This window comes from Trichechus manatus, unplaced genomic scaffold, assembly GCF_000243295.1.
Source record: "Trichechus manatus latirostris isolate Lorelei unplaced genomic scaffold, TriManLat1.0 scaffold00036, whole genome shotgun sequence".
NCBI lineage: Eukaryota > Metazoa > Chordata > Mammalia > Sirenia > Trichechidae > Trichechus > Trichechus manatus.
In genome coordinates this window covers 6,989,963-7,011,982 of record NW_004443972.1, presented here as the reverse complement: position 1 = coordinate 7,011,982, position 22,020 = coordinate 6,989,963, and the positions used below count along the sequence as shown (strand labels likewise).

Genomic DNA, 22,020 nt, shown 5'->3' with positions numbered 1-22,020 from the left:
AGCAACACTAGCAGCCAACAAATGGCATCCAGAGAGCCGCCCGCCTGGGCATGTGGAATCGAAGCAGCCGGCGCCCCCCGGCCAAGAGACCGTGGCCGGGGGAAGTAGAGGAACAAATGAACAAAAGCCCTGGGATCCCACCAGCGCGGCAGCCCAGACCGGGAAGCAGCTACACACTCGAATGGAGCCCCGCAGCCCCTCAGGAAGAAGCAAAGATGGCGCACAGAGCCAGGCACTCGAGTGAAAGGAGGGGGAGGCGGCAAGAGGCAAGCGAGAAATCAAAAGAAGCAGGAAAAAAAGCAACACCAGCAGCCAACAAATGGCACCCAGAGACCTGCCCGCCTGGGTGTGTGGAATCCAAGCAGCCCGCGCCTCCCGGTCAAGGACTGTGGCTGCGGGAAACAGAGGAGGCCAAGCCAGGGCGAAGAGGGGTGGGGGGTGGGAAAGCGCACACCGCAAATTACCAGCTGTTTTGTCTCCCGCTGGACGCTCCGTGAGGCTGCTTCCTCGTACCCCAGTTTGCTGGTCTCCGATAGAAGTCCAAGATGGTGAATCCACGCTGTGTTAGCTGGTAGGGGACCTCTGCATGAATCTCTCCTCGCTCTCCGTTCTCTGTCAGTTTTCTCACTCCATTTGGTGCTTGGCTGAGTTATCTCTTCATTTGATGTTTTAGGTTTTCAGGATTGTTGTATTCTCTGTTCGGCTTAGTTTTTTGGATCTTTGCTGTGGAGGGACGGCGTGGTGCTTCTGCCTAGAGCGCCATTTTGCCGGAACTCCCCGAGTTAAGACTTTTGCTATGATATGATGGGATGAATATGTGTTGCATGTTGCAAGGATGTGAGTTTTGGGGGGCCGAAGGGTGAAATGTCATAGATCGAATTATATCTCCCCAAAAGTATGTGTAACAATTGGGCTGGGCCGTGATTCCCAGTATTGTATGATTGTCTACCATTTTATGATTTCCCTATGTGTTATATACTCTATCACTATGATGTGGTGAGATGAATTAGTGGCAGTTATACTGATGAGGTCTACAAGATTAGTGTCTTAAGCCAATCTCTTTTGAGATATAAAAGAGAGAAGCCAGCAGAGACACACGGGAACCTCATACCACCAAGAAAGCAGTCCCGGGAGCAGAGCGCGTCCTTTGGACCTGAGGTTCCTGCGCAGAGAAGCTCCTGGACCAAGGGAAGATTGATGACACGGACCTTCCTCCAGAGCCAACAGAGAAAGCATTCCTCTGGAGCTGATGCCCTGAATTTGGACTTGTAGCCTACTGGACTGTGAGAGAATAAACTTCTCTTTGTTAAAGCCATCCACTTGTGGTATTTCTGTTACAGCAGCACTAGATGACCAAGATACCGACTTATGGCTATCCCATGCGTGATGGGAACAAGTCATTGTGATCTGTAGGGATTTCACTGGCTGATTTTTTTGGATGTAGATCCTCAGGCCTTTCTTCTAGTCCATCTTTGTCTGGAAGCTCTACAGAAACCTGTTCAGCATCATAGCAACATGCAAGCCTCCACTGATAGATGGGTGGTGGTTGCACTTGAGGTGCATTGGCTGGGAATCAAACCTAGGTCTCCTGCATGGAAGGTGAGAATTCTACTACTCTGCTCCCATCAGCTATCCATAAACCAGAAAACCAAACCAGTTGCTGTCGAGTTGATTCTGACTCGTGACAACCCCATGTGTGCAGAGTAGAACTGCTCTGTAGGGTTTTTAAGGCTGTGACCTTTTGGAAGCAGATTGCCGGACCTTTCTTCCAAGGCAACTCTGGGTGGATTTGAACCACCAACCGTTTGTATGGGTGGGTTATCCAATAAGCAAGGTAAGCACGGGCTTACTTACTAATCTGTAGTGAACAATTTCACATGGGTTTCACCACACCACGTGAATGTGAAACCCATGTGAAATTGTTCACTACAGATTAGTAAGTAAGCACAAGTAAGCCCGTGCTTACTTGTGCTTACTGGGTCATCCGCCCCTGTCAGGGATTATAAATTTGAAAAGAGACTTTGATTCTGTAGGAAGATGATGTGGGGTTGGGAAAGAGATACCAGCTGTACCTAGAAGCAGAATCTTTGATGTGGTGAAAAAATGTGAAATTGTTCACTACAGATTAGTAAATAAGCACAAGTAAGCCTGTACTTACCTTGCTTATTGGATAATTCACCGCTGACCTTTTGGTTAGTAGTTGAGTGCTTAATCATTTATGCCACCCAGGGACTCCCAGCTATCCATAGGGTACCTGAAAAGGACAGACTTAGACCTGTCTAATTTTGTTTCACAGAGTGGTCAAATGACCCACCAGGAGGAAGGCATTTCACAAGTCTACTCAAATGCAAATGCAAAAAGGAATGGGATGGCTCCCTAGTGAGCTCCTTGTCTCTAAATGCCCTCAACTAAGGGCAGGGGTGGCCATGGAGTGGGCTCAATGAACAGATGTGAGAGATGTTGTAGAAGGAAGTTCCTCTGGTGAAGTCTAGAGGATATGGTATCTGAGGTCTCTTCTAAACTCTGATTGAGTGGTTTAGATCAGGGTTTCTCCACCTCAGCACTGTTGATGCTTGGGGCTAGGTAATTCTTTGTTATGGGAGCTGTCTTGTGCATTGTAGGATGTTTAGCAGTGTCCGGAACCAGGAACAGTACCACTGCACCAAATTACAACAAACTAAAATGTCTCCAGACATTTCCAAGTGTCCCCTAGGGACTAGATTGCTCCCAGTTGAGAATCACTGGCTCAGATTAATGCATACATAACTTACAGGTAGTAATGTTATAAGAGGGCTCAGTAATTAACTCCCTGAGAATGAAGGTTTAATATGTGTTTAAAATGAATTGAACTTTTTTTTTTTTTTAATTTGATCCCTTTATGAGAATGAATTCATTATTTATTCCTAATAAGTACTAGAAAAATATCTGTGTCCTGATAACATTGAGATATTTTAGCTGCTGAGAGGGTTGATAATTGAGTAGTTGTACAATGATTCTGTTACATCTGAAATAGCTGGAAGCAAGAAAAGATATGGGCATACTTAAATGTAAATAATACCGTGAGCTACCTTAGGCCTTGTCCCTAAGTCAGGAAACTCAAAGATCCGCATATACTAGTAAGACAGCCTTGCCCTGTCATTGTCTCAGCAGGATAAACACTTTCTTGTTTTATGTAATTGGTCAGATAAGCTGGAATTTTAAATAAGCAGTCCAGATAAGCAAGGTTACCTTATATTTAATATTTTCTAAACTCTGTTTACATTGTTAAACATGTTCATTTGATATTACATGAATAACGTTTGTAATGCCAGGAAGGAATTGTATACTCTATTTTGACATGTGTGAAGAAATCTTTGGATTATAAAAACTAGCAGTAATCTAAAAATGTGTCTCTATATTTGTCCCTGCTTTACTTTAAGACCATAATTAAAATTGCCATCCAAAGATCTGTGATCACTGTGTCATTTTAGTTCCTTTGGGAGAATTTGCAACTTGCTTGATTGGCCACTGTGTCCCCAATCTGAAAAGTCAGCAAATTACACTCGCAGTCTAATGTTGCTAAGAAATTAAAGGCAGCACCCTTTGGAAAGGGAAGTCTAAAACAGCACTGAAAAAAATGTTAACTCTGTAGTCAGAAGAATGAGTCCTAAATTCAGCAAAGTGCCGCTGGTGTGGTGTTTCCTGGAGTGCGTGTGTTCTTTTATAACACAAGTTGCATGTGATGTCATCAGATGTTATGGGAAAAGAGCGCTAATACCAAAAATGTCTAATACAATACTTATTTAAACTAAGGTAGATTGGTTTCTTTACTGCAGAACCCTTAATACGCTAATGTGTATTTGATATCTCCAATGGACAGACAGTATACAGTTCTTTCCCTAAATTTTGACCACAGAACCGTGTTCCCACAGAGCATCCCGTGGGACTAGCGTTTCATGGAACAATCATAGGCACAGACTGATCCAGTCCAACCTCCTCATTTTACAAATGAAGGAACTGAGACCAAGAGAGGTGAGCTGGCTCTCCAAAGGTCATTCTCCTTGACCAGAGTCAGCATGAGATCTCTGTCGCCTAGTCTAACAAGACTTTAGATGGTGAATGGCAATAGGTTGATTACCACATATTCTCCTAGAAAGGGAATTGTGGGTTTCAGATAAGATTTTTCCTAAGAGCAGGGGTCAGCAAACTTTTTCAGTGAAGGACCAGATAGTAAATATTTTAGACTTTGTAGGTCATACGATCTCCTTTGCAACTATCCAGCTCTAGCTTTTTAGCAGCGAATCAGCTATAACCAGCTGTCATCAAGTCATTTCCAACTCATGGCAACCTCATATGTGTCAGAGTAGAACTGTGCTCCATAGAGTTTTCAGTGGCTGATTTTTTAGAAGCAAATCACCAGGCATTTCTTCCGAGGTGCCTCTAGGTGGACTCAAACACGCAAAGTTCCTTTAGCAGCCAAACACTTAACTATTTGCACTACCTGGGGAAGTAAATCAGCCAAACAAGTGAGAGCGGCTGTGTTCCAGTCAAACTTGTTTACGGAAGCAGGGAGGCAGGCCCGATTTAGCCAGCAGGCCGAAGTTGCTACCCCTGTTCTAGGACAATGTTCTAGTTACCTATTACTGTGTAATAAACTACCCCAAGATGAAGTGACTTAAAACAACGACCACTCTGTGGCATTCAGCTGGCCGCTGACTTGGAGAGTCTGAGACCCTCCAGTCCTGAGCAGGGATGGCTAGAAGGCTGGGCACAGCTGGACTCCTCTCCCTCTCCCTCTCTCCCTCTGCTTGTAGTCTCAGGACCTTTCCATGGGCTCTATCCAGCAGGGGACACATACTTCAGTGGCAGCTCCCAGGGCTCCAAGAGCAAGTGCTCCAATCTCTCTCTTTTTCAATTGTGCTTTAGCTGAAAAGTTTACAGAGCAAAGTAGTTTCTCATTGAACAGTTAATACACAAATTGTTTTGTGACATTGGTTGCCCACCCCGTGATGCATCTACACTCTTCCTTTCTTCACCCCCGGTTCCCTGTTTCCCTTCATCCGATTTTCCTGCCCCTTCCTGCCTTCTTGTCTTGGCTTTTGGGCTCGTGTGCCCATTTAGTCTTGTATACATGATTGAACTACGAAGCACATTCCTCATCTCTGTTATTGTTGGCCCTGTAGACCTGTCTAATCTTTTGCTGAAGGGTGAATCTTTGGAGTGACTTCAGTACTGAGTTAAAAGAGTGTCCGGGGGCCATACTCTCGGGATTTCTTCAGTCTTTGTCAGACCAGCAAGCCTGTTTTGTTGTTGTTGTTCCAATCTGTTAAGACGCTGATGTGGGCATAACATCACTTCCACCACATTCATTAGTCAAAGGTGTCACAGAAGCTGCCCAGATTCAAGGAGAGAGGACCTAAACCCTCTATCTTGATGCAAGGAGTATCAAAGAATTTGTGGCCCTTTTTTAAAAATTAATTTTATTGTTGTACTTTAAGTGAAAGTTTACAATTCAAGTTAGTCTCTCATACAAAAATTTATACATACATTGTAATGTGACCCTAATTGCTCTCCCTGTACTATGACAGCACACTCCTCCTTTCCACACCTGATTTCCTGTGTCCTTTCAACCAGCTCCTGACCCTCTCTGCCTTCTCATCTCACCTCCAGACAGGAGCTGCCCATTTAGTCTCATGTAACTACTTGAGCTAAGAAGCATACACTTTACGAGTATCGTTTTATGTCCCATAGTCCAGTCTAATCTTTGTCTAAAGAGTTGGCCTTGGGAATGGTTTTAGTTCTAGGTTGACGGAGAGTCTGGGGGCTATGCTTTCTGGGGTTCTGCCAGTCTCAGTCAGACCATTAAGTCTGGTCTTTTTACTAGAATTTGAGTTCTGCACCCCACTTTTCTCCTGCTTCATCAGGGACTCTCTGTTGTGTTCCCTGTCAGGGCAGTCATTGGTGGTAGCCGGGCACCATCTAATTCTTCTGGTGTCAGGCTGATGGAGTCTCCTTTATATGTGGCCCTTTCTGTCTCTTGGGCTAATACTTTCCTTGTGACTTTAGTGTTCTTCATTTTCCTTTACTCCAGGTGGGTTGGGACCAATTGATGCATCTTAGATGGCTGCTCGCTAGCTTTTAAGACCCCTGATGCTGAATTTGTGGCCATTGTTAATCTGCCACAGACGAAACGATGTACTGGGAGGACAGGCTACTGGATAGTTGTACTCTGGAAGAGGGAGGACTTTCCTCTTATTGCCCAGTCTTGAGTCACAGAGGAGAAGGTGAGATGCAGACAGAAAAGAGGCCTATGGGACTAGGACCACAAGTCCAATGTCATATATTTTTTTATATGACCAGCCTGAATTTGTACTTGGAATATACATCTGTACACTATTAGATTTTATTGTGCTTTTACCAGATATTGGTACTTTTTTCCTTTGCAGAGAAGTTGAAGACAGTTGATTTTAAGAAGGCCAAGTTCAAATTGCCCCAGTACCATGGTAATAAGAGCTACATAATGCATGGTGAAAAAAACAGATAGACGGACAAATGAATATATAAATGAAATGTAATCCTTTAATCCTACTTAGTTACAAGCTGGCTTGTGTTACCAAAAGCTGACCTGCTGACTCTTTGAGCCGTAATGTTTTTGTGTGTAAAAGGACAATGCTCGTTCTCTCTGCAAGATAGGAACTCATCTTCTCTGCAGAGTCTTGCAAACCTCTAACATTACGGTAACCATGGTAATTCTTTTCTATCACCTTTTATTTTCCGTTGCTGAATGGACTCAGATTTATTCTGTTAAACACAAGGACTCTGAAATTAATGATGATGTCCAGTTTCCTTGATCATATTGCCTTCACAGTAGTAATTTTCCCCTGCCCTTTTCCAGTAATTTTATTTGAATTATTTAGAATAGTGTGAATTCTCATCCATCTATTTGTAGTGCTCTCCCCATTGATGCATTTGTTATTACAGAGCCCTTGGACATCCACAGTTTGAATCCATAACACTGCTTTTTAAAAAGGGAGTAACTGCTTTCAGATGTTTGCTTCATGAAACAAGGCCACATAGGATCCAATTTCTCTTAGTCCAAGGTGAACTGCTCCTGTGCCAGGGATTTTCAGCCACCCAGCTTGGATACAGAGGGTTAGGGATTGTTCACTATCTCCAGTGCTATGATATAAAGCATTAGATTTATATGAATTTAACAAAAACCGTGAGCGCCTTTTCTGCAGACAATAACACCTGTGAATTTTGTTCTAATCTTAGAAAAACAAGAGTAGACAGAATGGAGGGGCCGAGGGAGGAAAATATGTTTGGGTTCATAATGAATGTCATAGATTATTAAGAAAGAGGAACTAGAAGAAATCAAAGTCTGTGTTCTTTGCCTTTGTGTTACCCCCACCATTTAGTGGCAAGAATGCTGATTGTCTTTCTTGTTTAGCTTATTAACGTGGAAACTGTGTCTGGGACTAACTGCTAGAGCTCCATAATATTGGTGGTGGTTGTTAGTTGCCACCTAGTCTGACTTTCCTTTATCCCCATAAGATCTTTCAAAAACCCTTTAACTTAGAGTCTAGTTTCCTAGCACTTGTTGACCAGTGAGTTAAGTACTAGGACTTCAAAAAGCTTCAATAACATAAAGAATGAGGTTTTGATATGAAAGAAACATGTTGGTTATTTTTTAATTGTATTATGTCACTGGGGAGGAGGCAGTGGTGGGTCAGTGGTAGAATTCTCACCTTCCATGTGAGAGACCTGAGTTCGATGCCTGGCCAGCGCACCTCAGCGCGGCCACCACCTATCTGTCAGAGGAGGCTTGCGTGATGCTGAACGGATTTCAGTGGAGCTTCCAGACTAAGACAGATTAGGAAGAAAAGTCTGGTGATCTACTTCTGAAAAATCAGCCAGTGAGAAACCCTGTAGATTATAGCAGTCCAATTCCGTTGTGCACGGGGTTGCAATGAGTTGGGGGCCAACTCAACAGCTGCTAACAACAGCAACGTTGTATCATTCAGCAGTTTCATTTTACTAAATTGCATTTGCCAGTTTTTTTTTTAAGTGACAGTTTCAGGGTCTCTATCCCAATAGCAAAGAAATGAAAGTATGCTCACCCCCCCCCCGTTATTTCTTTTTTCCACTTACCACCAGGAACTAGAAGGATCCTCACATGCAGTTTTATTTATGCACAACAAATAAATGTAAAGCAATACATATTCCATGGGAGAGCATGTGTATATTTAATCCCCTTGGGTTGCTAATGTTAATAATGCAATGACTAAAAAAATTAAAATTAAACTGCAAAATTAATCTCTAAATTTTATAAACTTTTTATTAAAAAATATTAAACAACAACTTCCTAGATAACATTATTAGAAAGTGTACATTAGATTTAACAAGATTTTCTCCTCTATGCTAGAAAATAGAGATTTCATACTCATGAAGGAAAACTTGCCTGCTCATCCCTCTATATTCCCTCCCAGAATAATTTATAAGAAATAAATGGAGGTGGTTCATGGAGGCAACTGCCTCCTTTGTCATGAGACCAGAAGAACTGGATGGTGCCTGGCTACCACTACTGAACTTTTTGATCAAGGACTCAATAGATGAATCCTGATCGAAAGGGGGAAAATTGGAATAGAATTTCAAATTTCTTATAGAACTCAGATTTACTAGACACATTAAAGCTGGAGGAACCCCCAAATCTGTTGCCCAGAAAAAAGTTTTGAACCTTGAACTGAAACTATCCCCTAAAATCATCTTGAAACTAAACAACATTTCTGCTGAATTAGTAAAGAAAGTGTGCTGTTTTAAAGAATTATCTATATGAGATCAAACTGACAACAGTAACTCTAAAACCTAGATGAGTATCTTACTGGGCAGTGAGTCTAAATCAGTGGTAATGATAATATGGGGAGAGATGGTGAGAATGATGGCACAACATGAAGAATACAACCAATGTCATTGAACTGTAAATTTAGAAATTGTTGAGTGAGTTTGTGATCTGCTGTGTATATTTTCACCAAAAATTTTAAAAAAGAAACAAGTGGAATTTGCTGCAATCCTGGATGTAGGCACTGAAAAGCCCTCTAGCCTGTAGGAGGACCAACCGTTCCAATTTGCCCAGGATTTCCCTAGTTTTGAATGTCCCTGGGTAATGCAAATACTTGGCTGCTAACCAAAACATTAGAGGTTCACGTGAACCCAGAGGTGTCTCGAAATAAAGGCCTGTTGATCTACGTCCGAAAAACCAGCCATTGAAAACCCCCAGTTCTACTCTCACACACATGGGGTTGCCATGAGTCAGAATTGATTTGATGGCAGCTGGTTTGGTTTGGGTTTGTTTGTTTTTTTCCCCTAGTTTTAGCACTGAAACCTCAGTTCTGGGCAAACCAGGACTGTTGGTCACCCTAATTCAGGTAGTTTGTGACATCTTGCTCTGTAAATGAAGAGTAAGACATTTAAATACTTGTAATTTTAAAATAGACATTGCATATCTTCATATGCATTTCATTCAGCGTCCTTCTTTCCCTTTCTTACTTCCCTGCCATTTCAGTTCCCTGAACTACTGGGTGAGCTAAAAACCAAAAAACTAAGCCATTGCCCTCAAGTTGATTCCAACTCAAGCGACCCTATAGGACAGAGTAGAACTGCCCCATAGGGTTTCCAAGGAGCGACTGGTGGATTCGAACTGCTGACCTCTTGGTTAGCAGCTGAACTCTTTAACCACTGTGCTACAAGGGCTCCAACTGGATGAGCTAGAGGCATGTTTTTCCCTCTTCTTGTTTATAATACTTTATTTTTTAATTTTCCCGAAATAGCTTATTCAGAAAAGGGATATACTGTGCCTGATTTTTCTGATGATTTGTATTGACTCCCCTGTTTACTACTTATTTACTTTAGCAGCTGCGCTAATTTTGCCTGCCTCTGTTGAAGAAAGTATCCCATCACAAAATGTCAGAGGAGATCATTATAGCAGTGCTTTTGAAAGCAGCTCAGCATTACCCATATTCCCTTGTCATTGACCGTCACCAAAGGCATGACATCATTGAAAGGGTTACTATTCCCACTGCCTGTGATTGTCCCGGTATCCATACCCTCTTCTGTTAAGATCACTCTCTGTATCCATATCTCATGCTGGGGCACTCACATATCGCACAGTCAGGAACTGATGAGATTGGAACCTTTAAATTTATGAAAAATTGGCAAAGTCGGTTTGCATAATTCATTGGGTTGTTTCTCTTTGAATATCTTGTTTAAGTAAAGTGTTTTTTTTTTTCCCCTAGCATTTCGGTCTACTCAGCTGTATTTCCTAAACAGATGAAAAGAAAAATTGTCAGAGATACAGGCTGTGAAATTCTTCCTAGTTGAAAATAAGTTGCATATGTCAGTATTCATCCAGAAGTTGAAATTTGCTTTTCTCTGTGCTTTTGAACGCCTAAAAGGAGTTTCAAATCATCTTCCATCAAGCAGTCTTTTAGTAGTGCAGAAGTATAGTTTCCTAGAAATGATTGAGTCTTAAGCAAACAGCCATATGCTGATACGTACAAATTCTACCCATTGGCAAAGAGAAGTACTTTACTGAAATTACTTGTAATTAAATGTATGCGTAATTGTGTCTGCAGCAGTGATGATGTAATGTGTTTAACAATGTAGCTATAAACCTCATTCAAATAACAGTCTGCAGTGGGTGCTGCTTACCTGGTTTTGTCCTCTCTGGGCTTTGCAGTCGTGTCATAGTCAGCACCCACTCAGTCCAGATATCTCTGGAGGATTCTTTCATTGGGGATTTTATGAAAGCAATAAAATGACATGTGGAGACCAGCCAGACCTCAGTATAGACTGAGAACTGTGTAACTGCATCATATAGTTAACAAAAGTAAAATTATATGAGCAACAGACTCCAAGTTACAAAGGGTGTGGAATTCCTGAAAAGCTTACACCTGGAGTGGCTGAGAGAGTGGTCCTTTATTCCAGTGCTGCCCAGTTTCCTCTCCTTTCTTCTTGTATCATCTGAGTCTGTGGATGCTGTTTGGGAAGGGGCTGTTCTTGTCCCACTCAAGTCAACACTGCCATGCCACTTTTTATATCCGAGCCGTTATGGATAACTCTCAGATTCTGTAGTTGTAATTGTTGAAAGATTATATTACATTTGGTGTCTTAGTTACCTGGTGCTGCTGTAACACAAATGCCACAAGTAGGTGACTTTAAAAAACAGAAATCTATTTTCTCACAGCTCTTCTGGAGGCTAAAAGTCCAAATCAGGGTCTAGGCCATGTCAATTCTTTCCTTATTGGTAACCTCAGGAGTTCCTTGGTTCTTTGGCGTTCCTTGGCTTATAGACAGTCCTCACATGGTTTCTGTCTTCCCTTGTGTGTGTGTGTGTATGTCTAGTCTATTCTTTTTATAACTCAGAAGTCATCAGGTTTAGGATCCACTCTACTCTGACATGACCTTTTAACAAAAGAAAAGCCCTATTTCTAAACAGGATCACATCCATAGCTACAAGGGTTAAGATTTGGATACATATTTGGGGGGAACACAGTTCAAGCCATAACAGTGGAGGAGGGGGCTTTTGATTGCAAAAGACAGAAACTCCCTTGAGGTACTTTAATGAAAAAAGGGCATTTTTGTATAAGGATTTATGCTGACCGAAACCCTAGAGCCTAGCAATTTCCCTGTCTCTCGTGGGCCACATGGTCTCTTTCTTCCACTGTGTCTGTTTCGTTCATCTGTTTTATTCACTTCCCTGTACAGTACAGATAAAATTCTTTGACTTACTCATAATTTCTGCTGTCTCGTGAATTCAACTTTCATATGTCTCTCTAGCTTCCTTCCGCTCTGAATATTAACTGGCTCAGTCTCTTCACTGCTCTGAATTAAAGTTCCCGTGTGACATAGATCATTATGGATTTTAATACTTGTCTCTCTGACTGGACTATAATGCTTTTTGGGAATAGGGATGTTGTCTGTTTTCTTTGCCACTGTAAATCCACAATGTTAAATCCACAAAATAGGTGCTCAGTAAATATTTTGTAAATGAATAAAATAATGCAAAACATCTAAAATCTACCAATGTTCCTTTGTGTATGTGTAGGGTCACAATGGTAGAGTTTTCTACATGAGTTGAACTAACTGAGTCTTCTCAAACACTGTCAGAGTTTAGACTAAATTTACCTCCTTCTTTTCCTGGTTGATGAGGATTTCTCACTGCTCCAAGGATCTGCAAACTGCTTTCCAAATTAGGATCAAATTTTTCAGTAAAGATTGATGTGATGAAAACATTTCAGTAGTAAATGTTGGAGGAGAGATAGTTTCCATGGTGACTTCTTCTTCAAGGCAAACAAGGATTTTCTAAACATTTAACAGAATGAGTCAGCTAAGCCACTACCAACTCAATATCAACCAGTTGCCATTAACCTAAAACCCAGCCAGCAGTATCAGTGCTTGTGGCAGTAACCCGGTATTTGATTCATTGCTGGGAAGTTCTTCTTCTGTTTTTAATACAAGCTCATAAAAGCAGGTGGATGGGTGTATTAGTTTTCTGGGGCTGCCATTACAAATTATCAGACTAGGTGACTTAAAAACAACAGCCATTATTCGCTCACAGTTTGAGAGGCCAGAAATCTGAAATTGAGGTGTTAGCAGGGCCATACTCCCTCCAAAGTCTCTAGGAGAAAATCCTGCCTTGCCTCTTCCCCCTTCTGGTAGCTCCAGGCATTCTTTAGCTTGAGGCTGTATAATTGCAAACTCTGCTTATGTCTTTACAAGGCTTTGTCTGTGTCCTTTGCCCATCTCTTCTCTTTATAAGGATACTTGGATTTACGGCCCACCCTAATCCAGGATGATCTCATCTTGAGATCCTTGCCTTAATTACGTCTGAAAAGATACTTTTTCCAAATAAGATTGCATTCACTGGTTCCGGGTTGACATGACTTTTAGAGGGCCATTATTCAACCCACTACTGTGTGGGTGGAGGTGGTGAGAGAAAGTAGATGTAAATCCTGCTGCAAAACTGTTTACTGTAGCTTCGGAAACTGTCGATATATCCCCTAGAATTTGAGTTACTAGATGTTAGAAGGAGTCCCTGGATGGTGCAAACAGTTAAGCGCTTGAATATTAACCCACCCAGAAGCACCTTGGAAGAAAGGCCTGGCAATCTGCTTCCGAAAGGTCACAGCCTTGAAAACACTATTGAGCACAATTTACTCTGCAATACATGGGGTCACCATGAGTTGGAATCTACTCAAAAGCAACTAGTTGGCTTTTTCTTAAATATTAGAAATGCTATTAAGTAGAATTTTAAGTTTCATAGTCCAGAATTTAAAATGGAAATGAAATGGATTTTCTTGTCACCTACAGGAAATGTTTGATGTTATACTGGATGAAAATCAGCTTGAGGATGCGTGTGAACATCTGGGAGAGTACCTTGAGGCATACTGGCGTGCTACCCACACCACCAGTAGCACCCCTATGACCCCTCTGCTTGGAAGGAATTTAGGCTCAACAGCACTCTCACCATATCCTACAGCAATTTCTGGGTTACAGGTATTGTCACTTTTTCACTCATGGTTTTACAACCTTGTATTTAGATTCTATAGAGAACTTGATTAGGATGGAGACTGGATTGTTCTTAACCTGAAGAGGGAACCATAGTGGGCATTATATTAAAAATCTAAAATATTGTCTAATCATGGTCTACCCTAGACAGAGTGACACAGACTGCGATCCTTTCGTTAGAACTGTTACATTATAATGTAATTTATTAGTTAAATGAATCCTTCCTATGTCTAAATGTTGCCAGGAAACTTAATACCTTAACTCAATAAAACTGTCTGTTAATCCTACATACCACTTCTTAAGGGTTATACAGTGGTGAAAATTTCAGGTACCATAGCTAGCTAAGTAAGGTATTTTAGGGCAGGTAGACCTTTTGACTGCCCTTAGTTAAATCCTGCCTCATAGGCCGCTTACTTTGCACAATGCAGGATGCTAATACAGGTACAGTTGCTCTGTTCCCGGACAGTGACAAATCCCTCAAAGTGTCTGAGTTTTCTTGGAGGTGTGCAGCAGCAGCCCTCAGCACTCATGGAGGCCACCGTGGTCAGCAGCTATGGCAAGTGTCCTTTAGGGAAGCTGGGGATGAGCACAGGAGGAGGGGAGTCTCTTCTCCACTGTTCCAGTGCTGGGCTCAGAACTAACTGTGAGGAGCCAGAGGCATTACGATATAAAATGAATCCACCTTTCTACATTAGTTATTATTTACCCTTCATCAAGCAGCTGCTGGAATTTGGCCAAACCCCCAGCTGACTGAAACATGTAGTCAGTTGAGCCCTCTTGTATCATGACTAGTTTTATTTTAATGGATTATAAAGATAGTCGTAATTGTACATCATGTAGAGTTAACTCTGAGGTAAATGGCACACTCTGAAATGCTATTATAACTGTATTACTCTGCTTGAAAATTGCGTCTTCGTAAGCAGAAAAAACTGCCATATAAATGAATAGTTTTGGAGGCTGGAAATTAACATGCAAAGTGTACTATTATAATGTACGGTATATAGGTATGCACCCAGACTATTTCTTGTCTTGTTTCACTTCCTGTAGGCTGATTTGAGTGTGGCATTTCCAATGACTAGTTTGAGTTGGCTCTGAAATGTACATTGTGACATGAGAAATGGATGCATGAAGCAATATGTTCTATAACACAGGCAGAAATGAAATGTTGCAGTGTTTCTGAATACAACAGTCTTATCTCTAAGATCAGTTAGAGTAGTTCTCTCAGTTTTGTTAATAGTTAATATGGTGCCTTTTATCCTGTGGCCTATTTCTCCCACTACCCACTGGCACTTATTTATTAGACACCTGGTTGGGGCTAAGGGCATAGCCTGTGGCCTTCAAATGACTTTCCTTCTGCGTGAAGCTAAGTGTCTTTTAGATTTGCATCTGAGCCCTTGGCTTCTTCAGAATCCTGTAGCTTAATTGAGGTGACCTACCTAAGTAGGTAGACACAACTATGATACGTGTTCTCCCAGAATGTGAAGAAAAAATTTGAGTAACAGTTCCCAAGCCATCAAATAGTCTCTGAAGCTATTAATTTCAATGAATAGTATTAGAGGAATTTAGTTCATAACTGAAGATTATTTTTGCAGGACATTTGCATTAAGGAAGCAAGGTTTATAAATGTATTAATTAGGTAGCTTCAAACATACTGTATACTCCTTTGGAAAGAATATTGTTGAGAGTCTTATATTTATGTAAGATGCCAAAACAAACACATTACTCTATTGGCAGGAAAGATGATCTCATTAAAATATCTAAAAAAAGGTATAGGTAACATTTGGTTAGATCAAGGTGAGGAGGAGAAAAAATTTTAAAAGTTCAAGAAAGGAATAGAACAGTAGATGTTATTCTGAATTTTATTTCTCCTGTAGTAAAATAATCATCCTTTTTGCAATAAAAGTGGAATTATTAAACCTTCCTCAATATATTAAGTTTTATTCAACAGTTAATTTTCAGTTCTATATTTTTAATAGGAAGTAGTGCAATAGTCATGCAGTGCTATGCTATGTAATTAAATTCATAAACTGTCAGCACTCTGGCATCTTTTGCATTTTGTGTTCCAAATAAATAAGACCAGATGTGTTGAGTGGACCAGACGTGCATCAAAATGCCTTATTAAGTCAGATATATAACATCTTATTGTACAGATCTTATGATTGTACATACATTTACATATTCAAGATGGATGAAGCTGGTATTATTTAATCAATGAACTATCTGATATTTTTAGAGTCAGCGTATGAGGCACAGCAACCACTCCACAGAGAACTCTCCAATTGAAAGACGAAGTTTAATGACCTCCGATGAAAATTATCACAATGAAAGGGCTCGGAAGAGTAGGAACCGCTTGTCTTCCAGTTCCCAGCACAGCCGAGATCATTACCCTCTTGTGGAAGAAGATTACCCTGATTCATATCAGGACACTTACAAACCCCATAGGAACCGAGGATCACCTGGGGGATATAGCCATGACTCCCGACATAGGCTTTGAGTCTGCAGAAACAAACAAACAAAAAATATTCATCTGTTGACAATTTGCCATAGCACTGCTAGGATAAACAAATCATCTTAACTTGGCAGGTACAGCGCAGTGTTTACTGTGCTATGGGCTGCTGTCATTTGATGCTAAGTAGGGGACAAAAAAAAAAAATGTACATTATGCCCTTACTTTTAGATGGATATTAGATGCCCAATCATATAGATATTTTTAAGTGCAACATTTACATAACAGTACCTTTTGTTTTCTTCATTAGATTTAGACACATCAATTTGTAATTTAGGGTACTGATCAAGGCACATATAAAATAATTTCCCATGCTGGAAATTCCAAATGACCAGTTCCAGTTGGAACCAATTTATAAACCAATTCCTGTTGGAATTTGGGTGAATTGACTAGAAAGTCTACTTGAGCATGTTGCAATCAACTGAAAAATTTGAAAAAAAAAAAAAACCTAATTAATAAGAAAATCAGAATACCAATAGAAGCCAAAACCAGCCATGGTATTTATTTGCTGGAATCAAAATTTACGCTTAAAGTCGGAATGTATAAATATTTTAATATATGTTGATATTGCCAGAATGGCTTTTTCAGACTTACCAAATGTGTTGATAGTGCCAGAAAAAACTCAAATTAATGCAGCAATTATATAGTTTCCTCAGATTTTAATATTTTTATTTCTTTCCTGGCACAGTTGTTGTATTCAAAGTGTTTTGCTTTTTGTTTAGTCACTACTGTTAGTTCCTCTGAAGTTGGCAATGAAACTCAAAATTTCTTCAGCAATGAGAGAGAATAGTAAATGAAGGCCCAAGCTTAGCTGGTCTTACAAAATGGAAAATGGGGTGTTATTTCCCCTTTAATTAATCTGAGCACAGCTACATACATCCAGAAATCTAAAGTCAGGTAGTAAGGATGTGGCACAGATCCTCCTGAGAACAAAGCTAAACAACTCCAGATGGGAAGTCACCTATCCCATTTAACCACAAACACGGGTTTAGTTTTTCCCACCAGCACAATTGAGCACCTTTCCATTGCTTCACTCAGTCTCTGTCTTTGAATAGCTGAATGTTCTAGCCCTTCACCAAATTCTTTATAATTGCACCAAGGATTTTTGTTTTACATAAACACATTCAATTTTGATATTGAAAGCTGTGTTAATACAAAATGATTCATTGCAAAAAATTAAAACAAATGATTAGAATTTCAGAGCTTGCAGTAAAAAAACTCCTGGATGCAGAATACACGTGTTCACTAAATTATTGCTTTTTTAATGCAGAGAATAGTAAAGAATTTGGAGATTGAGCTGCCTTATTTCTGATGAGCACTCTTCTTCACCCACTAAGTCTTCACAGTTTTTTCAGTGGCTACAGTTATGAAATTGGAGATGTTATGTTTTACATCAAGGAAGCCTTAGATTCACTACGGTCCAAGAAGTTATTGAAATTGACCTTTTTATATAATAAACAAATCTCTTTAAGAAAAGAGTCTTGTTTCTAAAACTCCAAAATGCATGCATTTTCTAAAATCCCAATAGCACTGGCCATAAAAATCCTTTTCTACTGGTTCATGTCATGAAGCCTATTTTTTGGAAAACAATAGTAATTTTGTATTATCTTATTCCCCCCACGCTCCCCCACCAGCCTTTCAATATTTATGCTCTGAAAGCATGTACCAGTGAAATAATTCCTGACCATCAAAGTAAGCTCCATATTCTTGATTAGTTACACATATCTTCAACCATATTAATGACCACACCACATACCCTGTCCTCATGTTCACTGCTTGTACCCCATTTTGAACCTGTTTAGCTGATAATGAGGATGCCTGTAATTATATAAGTCATCTGAAACATTTCATACAATTAAGAAATATGGGCTCAGTAAATTTTAAAAGTTAACATGTGATATTGGCTTATGAGATTCTTTTGTCTTCTAGAGAAGCTTACAGAACTTTCAGTTAAGACATTTAAAAGAGGTTTTCATTAGGCATTTTAATAAACATATAACCTGCCATTACTGAATACTTTGTTAGAGCACAGAAGAGCATTTTCCAGCAAAGAAAACTATATTTATTACATGTACAGCACATATTTGCATGAGAAAGAAAACATTAGCCAAAAACATTTTTCTATATGCTTTACTGGTTTCTTGTTTGTGAGCATTAAAATATTTAATTGCAAAGAGTGCACAAAGGTGTATAAATTTAGACTAGACAGCTGTTCGGCTTTTTCTGTAGTAGCATTAGCAATCGGGTCATTTAACTACTTTAAGATATTTACATTTTATGGCAGGTAGCTGCAACAGCATTTACATATATTTTGTAGTTAATAAGATTACCATCTTCTTTCAAACTTTTTAAAAGTCACTTATTTTTAAAGGCCTCTCAAAGTCTTTTTTTTCTAAGTCTTCCATGTCATGCTGATCCAGAGAGAGGCTCATTCAATATCTGTGCACAAAACCAATCTATCATTTACCATCGAGTGTCCATACCTGTTTTGCTTTATATTCTTACTCAAAAACTAACAATCTTGGAAAGGGTATAATGTATATTTTCTTGAGGGATATATTTTAATTTTTATTCTAATTTGGCATATCCTCTTCCCTTCCTTTTGTAATAAGTTTCTCTTCTCCAAATGAACAAGAGATATGCATCTTCCTTTTTTTTAAGCAGTAGAGTTTATTGTGTAAATGATAGCAAAATACAGATATATACTAAATAAAAAAGTTTTATTTTTGCCAGGCACACCCTAGCACCTTTGGAAAATACATATTCCACAAATACTTCATTTTGTATTGATTTTATTTTAAAATAGCAAATGATAATAAGCAGGAGAAACAAGTCTTACAGTATTTAGAAGCTATTTTAACTCATAGCATATATCATATATTAAAATTCTATAATTTCTATCAAGTGACTTGTAACAGTGTAGATTCAGGTGACAATGTGGAAATGCAGTCCTGGAACAAAAGGATGCAATTTGCCAATCCTGATGTTAATTCTCACGACTATAATGTGATTCCAATACAATCAACAACATTATTTTGTTCACTCCGATATGTAAAGCAGCACTTAGCAATGTTTATAAATGACTTGATGAGTCTCTATTATCTTTATACAGTTCTATTGGAAAGAAAATTGGAATTGTTAACAATTTGACTGCGGGTCTTCCCTAATAAGAGACTCTTAAATATGTGACGATGTAAGTCATTGCATTTAGTCCTTAATGAAATGAGTTTTTAAAATATAAAACAAATTCTGAGAAAATTATTTGTTCCCCTTAAGTAATTTTTTATTTAATTATTATTGTTGTTGTTTGCAAATGTATTTTTGGATGTTAACCTCTTTTCATTCCTGCATACTTGAACTTGTCTTTTGTGTAGGGGCCTTAAAATTCATAATAGGAGGTAGGGGCATTTAAAGGGAGGGAGAGAAGGGAAATTATGCCAAAAGATGGTTTGCAAATTTAAATCCTTTAAATGAACATATCATAAAATGTTGTTGAGAACCAGGATGTCAGTTAAGAATATTTCTAGGCAACCTTAATTTGCATGCTAGTGTATTTTCTTAGTTATACAATTTTATTTTAATATCGAAAAAAATAAAACAATGTATTACCACTTCAGAAATTGCTCTCTATATTGATATCTGTACTACCTCTTCTCTAGAGAAGGCAGTCTGTCTTTAAAGAGAAAAACACTTATCAATAAGTAGTGGTGAAATTTATTACTCTACTACTAACCTTGCTGCAAAACTAAATGCATAAAATGTTAAAAGGTATCTTCCCTTTAGATTTTAAACCGTTTCCAAAATACTCGTCACCCTTTCATCGCTTCCTTGTTACTGAAGTTTTCTTTAATGAGTTCTTAGTTATCATGAGACAAAGTTAATTTAATAAATAAGTCATCATAGGGAACAAAACGAATTGCAAGCGACTTGCCTTTTGTGTGCCATTTATTATAATATCTAGCTCTTAAGTCTAAAAGAGAGTAGTAGATCTGGAGACTTGAGGTTTAAGTGCAGCTGGTTTGCAACTCAGATTTTGCTGATGCTTGATTTCTGCTGTGGACACATAGAGTATTTACTGCATAAGGATAGTATCTTCAACTCCCAGGTAATTGGATAGAGTTTATATAAATGTTTCAAAGAAATGCAAATGTACCCCTTATTGTTTTTATATCTCTGCCTTTGTCTTTCATGACAATGTTGAATGCTGTTTTCTTTTTTAATTATATAAAACACACCTTTGAATGACTATGTGAATAAAAACTTTAGAGGAAATTATGTAATAAGATTTGCTTCATTAGTTCCTCATACCTTTAAATACTGTTAATACTAAAACTGTTACTACTCACTGAAGCTGTGACTATAGGGCAGAGAACGGTCCTCTTCTGAATGGTAATCATGATCAAACCAGTCAAAGCAATAGTTGTCAGACAGACAATAAGGATAACTTCTTTTTTTTTAATTGACTTAAGCAATCAAGTTAGTCAAAAGTAGTAAAATTAGTTTATATGGTCAGACAGAGCCACAGAATTCAAAAATTACTTTCTAAAAGTTTCTTCTGTCATCAAAACAGTTTCTCAAATGAAATATGTCTTCTTATAGCAATTATCTTTATCAACTTGTGGATGACTTAATCCCAAATGCTTCATGTAACTGAGGGACATTATGAGAAGAATAGAAGATATATCATCAAATAAACTTAACTAAGGGCTGTACCTCCCACTTGTCATTAAAAATGTGTAAATAAAAATGAATAGCAATGAGATTTGAGGAGTCACAGTTACATATGAAATGTTCCTTTGTTTCTTTTGATGTATGTAGAATGTTTGCAGAAAGATGGTAGAAAACATTACTAATGAATTTAGAGTGCTTTGGGGAATACACTAATAATTCCTCATTTGAAAATTCTAAGTTAAAATGGGAACTATCTAAAAACCGAAAGTGACTGGCCTCTAGTTTTCCAATACTTTGTAAGTGGTCTCGGTTATGTTTTGAACACTTAGGTTTCTCAACAAATGGCTATTTCTGTATTTATGTAGGAACCACTCTTGCCCTACTTGCATGCCACTTCCACACACTTTTAACTGAAATCAGTGTGAATTCTGTATGCATAAGGGGTGTATTAAAGATGCAGGATCATTAATACTATATTGTTACATACTATTTTTCATATGCCTTACAAATATTTTCTGGGATGTTATTAAAATGAAAGCATTTTATTGCCAGAATAAATCTATGTTGTTACTTCTAATCTGCATTAGCAGTAGAAAAATAATGTAGCAAAAAACATGTATTGCACAGTACAAAATTATAAAATATATATATTTTGCCAATAATATGAAAATAGATTGAGGAAAAAGAAGCACATCTGTTATAGCACAAACTTACAACAAAATCCACTGTTAAATTTGGCAGTTATATTTTTAAAAAGTATATAGATTTATTTCTAAGTTTTAACAGTTATGTCATCTACCATCTTTTTAACTTGCTGCTTGATATTTTTCCAGCAATTCATTTCGTGGCCTTGCAATCTATGGATGTGATTTATTTTATTTTATTCCCTTCCATAAAAACTTATTAAATTTTATTTTGTGATAAGATTCATACTATATTTACTGTTCTTATCTCTTCTTCAGTAACAACTACAAGCAGTAACGACAGGTGAGCTCATTAGTAGGGGTCTTCTGAATTCTGAACGTTTGAAATATTTTATACTTTTCACAGCCTAAAATCAGAATGATCAATAAAGCTGTCCCAACAGTAAAATAGTATTTAAGGATTCCTTAATTTGTTTTGTACTAAATACTATTTTGAAACATAAAGCTTTTAGTTTTTGGTTTTTTTTTTTAAAAGGGTGGCGGGAGGGAATAAAAAATAGGTAAACTTATTAATACAAAATATACTAGAAATAAATATGGCAAGATGATGTAAAAAGATTTTCCCCACTATTCTGAAGGCTGTTCATATCCCAG

The 22,020-nt window shown here is 38.6% G+C and overlaps 1 protein-coding gene across 4 annotated transcripts in view; it reads left to right on the top strand.

The window, feature by feature from the left end:
* Positions 1–16,356, top strand: part of CACNB4 (calcium voltage-gated channel auxiliary subunit beta 4) — a 292,085-nt gene extending 275,729 nt beyond the window's left edge. The window contains exons 13-14 of one of the 4 annotated variants that reach the window (XM_004375382.1): positions 13,348–13,533; positions 15,779–16,356. In XM_004375382.1, the coding sequence (XP_004375439.1) occupies positions 13,348–13,533; positions 15,779–16,039 (447 nt within the window). In that variant the 3' untranslated portion in view covers positions 16,040–16,356. The remainder of the gene's footprint in view (positions 1–13,347; positions 13,534–15,778) is intronic. The other 3 variants (XM_004375383.2, XM_004375381.2, XM_004375384.2) reach the window with 3 other exon arrangements.
* Positions 16,357–22,020: the final 5,664 nt, after the last annotated feature.